The sequence below is a fragment of the Mus musculus genome, chromosome 7 (genome assembly GCF_000001635.26).
Source record: "Mus musculus strain C57BL/6J chromosome 7, GRCm38.p6 C57BL/6J".
Lineage (NCBI taxonomy): Eukaryota > Metazoa > Chordata > Mammalia > Rodentia > Muridae > Mus > Mus musculus.
The window spans coordinates 107,986,506-107,991,518 of NC_000073.6; the positions used below are offsets into that span (position 1 = coordinate 107,986,506).

The 5,013-nt window shown below is 36.2% G+C and overlaps 1 protein-coding gene across 1 annotated transcript; it reads left to right on the plus strand.

The window, feature by feature from the left end:
* The first annotated feature begins 3,861 nt into the window (after positions 1 to 3,861).
* Olfr477 (olfactory receptor 477) lies at positions 3,862 to 4,794 on the plus strand. Its single transcript, NM_146926.1, has one exon. The coding sequence runs from the start codon at positions 3,862 to 3,864 to the stop codon at positions 4,792 to 4,794; it is 933 nt and encodes a 310-aa protein (NP_667137.1).
* Positions 4,795 to 5,013: the final 219 nt, after the last annotated feature.

Sequence of the window (5,013 nt, forward strand, 5' to 3'; positions counted from 1 at the left end):
AAAAATACCATCACATTACACAAAAATAATTATTACTTTCAATGTCAAATATTCTTTGTTGTCTGTTTCACTTTCAGTAAATCAGGACAAAATAATCCCATTGTATGCTTTGTCATACTGTCGGTATTACCTGGGGAGAACAAGCCAGGAGATAATGAATCACTTGGTTCTATAAGCATTTCTGTATAAGAAATCCATGGACCTTTCTCTTAAGAGGCTAGTAACAATAATCTCCGAAGGGTTGCCTGGTTTATTAAGCCATTCTCCTCCTCATTTAATATGCACACAAAGACACCCAACCTAATATTTTCTACAGGTGTTGGTTAGGCTCCTTGACAAGTGTGTGCACTAATGGTTTTTATTGCAGATTGTGCACATCCCAACTTTCTCTATGTAAATAAAAAATAAATACTTCATGAAGTCCTTTATGGATTTCAGTGTAAGTATCAATTCTAAATGGTAAATGAAAGACTGATGAATTTATTAGGATGTATTTTTAAATAACTCAAGAGGAATTTGAAAATTAGAAAAGTACTTTGAACAGTTTGAGCTCTTGATCTGTGTGGAAATCATGCCCTCAGCAAGAATTGCTGTGCAGTGGTTTGCTGGCACATGTAGGCCAATAAACATAAGGCACGTGGATACCACATGTATGATCTATGAAACCAGTATTGTTGCTGGTCTTAAGGAGCTGAGTGAGACAAGGAGAGGAAATAAGAAGAAACAGCCTGATTTCAACTAGGTAAGATTCACTGTCCTACCTCCTCTATTTTCCCACCACAGTGACTGATCCCTTGAGAGAAAGTATATTTGAGTGGTCAGCATCCCTGATCTCAGCTGAAAGCCAGAACAGAGTTCTAGATATTGATTGTTCAGTGGAAAAGAAAAACAAAGCAAATATTAGCCCACATATTTTGCATTTGAAAAGAAGAATTCAGAACTGAGGTCACATAGTTACTATTCCACTTGTCTTATTTTTGGATTTATGGTAAAACTATTTGACATGTTTGAAAGCAAAACTATAGTCACCACAACACTAACCAATTGTAAAGCTACCCAAACTTCATTCCATTTTATTAAATAAAGACATGGTTAACTCTTATACATGACTAAAGACCTTTGACATTTCACAAATTTCCTTGAACCTCTCAACAAGCTATAATATGAGGTCAGTTCTCTCATTGTTCAAACTATCCTGAGCACCAAAGAGTCTAAGTGTCATGTGAAATTTAATATAAATGATTTGTGCATGTATGCATTTTGTGCCTTCTCTTACAATTCCACAGTCATTGCTGAATGACTAGTGTGAGCCAAAATGAAAACAGGGTTGCTGCCTTAAAGTCTGCTTGAGTCACAAGGCAGAGCCTGAAGGCTGCTTGGTGGTTTGTCTGTTCTTCATCTCTGATTATATTCAGTCTGAAGAAGACTTCAACAAAGGTGGAAACCAAACTGCACGTGGAATGGACAAAGGGGCTTGGGTGCTTTCTTTTAGAAAAGTGAAAGCAAATGAGGTGCAACAACTCAAAATCCCAAAGATTTTATATGGAAAGTGAAAGTTTTGTACCAATAAACTTGTGGAATATAACTAATAAGTTTAAAAGACAAACTTCTAATGACAGAGACATTGAAAGCAGTAATCTCTTTGCTACTATAGTAACTTAAACAGGAAGATCTCCTAGATAAAATACAGGGGACTTTCTCAGCTATTGATTCACTGGACTTCCCAATTCACCAAGTCAGTTGATCAGTGGCATTAAAAAATGGATTATATGTTTATTTACTCTGAGGAAAATTTAAAAATTAAAAGAATAAATACATTAGGAAGACATTTAATACTGATAGCTGGTAAATGCTTAACTCCTTAAGAACTGATTATATAATAAGCAGACTATTACTTATATGACTATTATACCATACATAGGGAGATAAAAAATATCAATACCTTCAATCAAAATGCAGCCAATGACTAACCCATCAGTGAACAATAGGGAACAGTTTCCTTTAGTAGTTTAATTATTGTAAATCTTTGTTGTAAACATACCATGAAGCACAGAACACACTTCTTTCAGTTTTGGCCTTAGAAAAGTAATTAAGCATGGCATTATTTAAATATATGTAAACCAGACAGGCTCAAACATATCTGTTTTCTCATATTGAAACAGGAACATCACAAGTTTGAGGTGAGCTGGGGCTAGTAGATGTATAGCAAGACATTTTCTGAAAAAGAGCTCTGTCTTTCTCAAATGATTTTCTAAAATGCATATTAAAATAGTTAAAAAGAACATAGATATGTAGAAAATATCTATTGATTGAAATGTGTAATAGGAAAATTTCAAATGTGTCCAAGGAATTTTCAAGTGTTTTTTCCATATTTGTTATTTAATTTCAATTTAAAAATTGGAAAAATGAGATGTGATTCATATTGCTTTGTAACATGTTACATGAAATATTTAATTAATTTTATTCTTTCTGAAGTCTGGTTTTCTGGGCAGGTGGGTAAATTATATGCATGCTTGGTTTTCCAGAATCTAGTTACAACATTAATTATGCACATACTCAAATTTTTTTAGCACGTTTCTGCCCAAATTCTTAGTGTTTTTAAGACAAAGAGATAAACGTTATCGATGGGAACATGTACATTTTGATGGGAATGAAAGGCAAAGAAGTCAATAACCCAGTGTACACATCAGCTATCTGTAGAAGCAGATGCCTGCAACAAAAAGGAACTGAACCAGATCCATCCTGCTGAGTCAGAGAAGGCTGTGTAAAGAGAATAATAATGGAGGCTAAGGCACCAGGGACAATTGTGGACATCTGGTTAGTTTGAGAACTGCATGGAAATATGTTGAGAAACATAGTTAGATACAGGGAGAAGTCAGAAAGAATAGTGAGTGTTATACCAATGAGGTTATAATTTGTCATGAAAACCCAAAAAAGAATTAAATTTTGGCATTATCCTGTTTTTATTGGAATTATGACATTATGTCATAGTATGATAAACTGTAAGAAGAAATCAATGTGAGTTAGAAGGTAAATAAGCAGACAGAATACAGAATAAAAGTGATCAGGTATTTTAGCTAAGTGGTTACACAGAGAATGGAAAAGGAGATGAAAAAAGAACTGGAAACAAATTAGACAAAGCGATAGGATTTTACTGGATGGAGTACAATGTGAGGAAGATGACCAGGAAGGTGGCCAAGTAGTAGACATGACGTTGTGAATGAATGAGATGACTGGAGAGGGGCCTTGGAGAGATGGCTCAGCAGTTAATAGCACTGGCTGTCCTTGCAGCAGAAACAGATTATACTAGCACTGACATGGTGGCTCACAGCTGGCCATAATTCCACTTCCAGGAAATCTAATGACATCTTCTGATCTCCCCAGGCACAGGACATACATCTGGTATATAAACATGCATGTGGGCAAAAGAACCACACACAAAAACATACATAGAAAGAATATCAAATATTGGTGGAGATTTTGAAGAAGACTGTGGAATGACAAAATTTAAAGTGGTTAGAGGATTCTTAATTGATGTGTGCATGAGGAGAATCTCAAGAGATCATTGAAATTATGGACCTCCACCTTGAGGGAAAGATCTCTGAAGTCAAGATTTCAGGAAACTTTGTATAAGTACTGCATAAATAGAGAAAGGTAATGGAAAGAGAAGGGTGAGAACATTATTCACATTCTATTTAAAGAAGGAACACAATCTTTAAATCTTAAAAAGGCAGATATTTATAATTTTGGTAAAAGGATGGGATTAATATGTGATAAAAAAGAAAAATATAAAAAGTATTGAAAAAATAGTAAACAAAAAAATTTTCTCATTATCTTCATCAGGGACATTTCACACCTGAGATGGAGGCTCAAAACCACACCACTGTGAAAGAATTCATCCTTTTGGGGTTAACAGAGAATTCCACACTACGTGTCATCCTATTTATGATATTTCTAGGAATATATACTGTTACTTTAGTGGGAAATTTCAGCATCATCAGTTTAATAAGGAGCTGCCCCCAACTCCACACTCCCATGTATCTGTTCCTTAGCCATCTAGCTCTTGTAGACATTGGGTTTTCCACATCAATCACACCTATAATGCTTACAGGATTCCTTGGACATACAGTAACACTCTCTGTGGCTGCTTGTGTAGCCCAATTCTGCATTGCAGTGACATTTGGGACAGTTGAGTGCTTCCTCCTAGCTGTCATGGCCTACGACCGCTATGTGGCCATCTGCTCTCCCCTGCTCTATTCAACACATATGTCTCCCAGGATCTGCTTCCTTTTAGTTGGAGCTTCATATGTAGGTGGCTGTGTGAATTCAGGGACATTTACTAGTTGTCTGTTGATTCTGTCCTTCTGTGGACCAAATCAGATAGACCACTTTTTCTGTGACTTCCCTGCTGTGCTGAAACTTTCTTGCTCAGATGTCTCCATTATTGGAATTATTCCTTCTATCTCTGCTGGATCCATCATTGTGATCACAGTGTTTGTCATAGCTGTCTCCTACACCTACATTCTCATCACCATCCTGAATATGCGCTCCACCGAGGGTCGCCACAAGGCCTTCTCCACCTGCACCTCCCACCTCACTGCAGTCACTCTCTACTATGGAACCATTACCTTCATTTATGTGATGCCCAAATCAAACTACTCTACTGCACAGAACAAGATACTGTCTGTATTCTACACAGTGGTGATCCCCATGCTCAACCCCCTCATCTACAGTCTGAGAAACAGAGATGTAAAAGAGGCTCTCAGGAAGGCCATCATCAGAATATTTCCATAGAGTGTAAGCATTTTACGTATGCATACCACTGTTAGTACCTAGTAAGTGCTGCTCAACTGTTTGTGTTAGTTAAACTCCTATTCCTTTTCATCAGCTTTCCCTTTATACACTTGAATATAGTAAGAAGACATCTTGGTATCAAGTTATACTAACACAAGAATAATTACTACTATTACAAAATTCCTCAATATGTCAAGATGTTTTATTTATTTTGTTTAT

Excerpts from the sequence above, each read along its gene's own strand:
- Olfr477 (NM_146926.1), top strand. The coding sequence starts at position 3,862 with ATGGAGGCTCAAAACCACACCACTGTGAAAGAATTCATCCTTTTGGGG.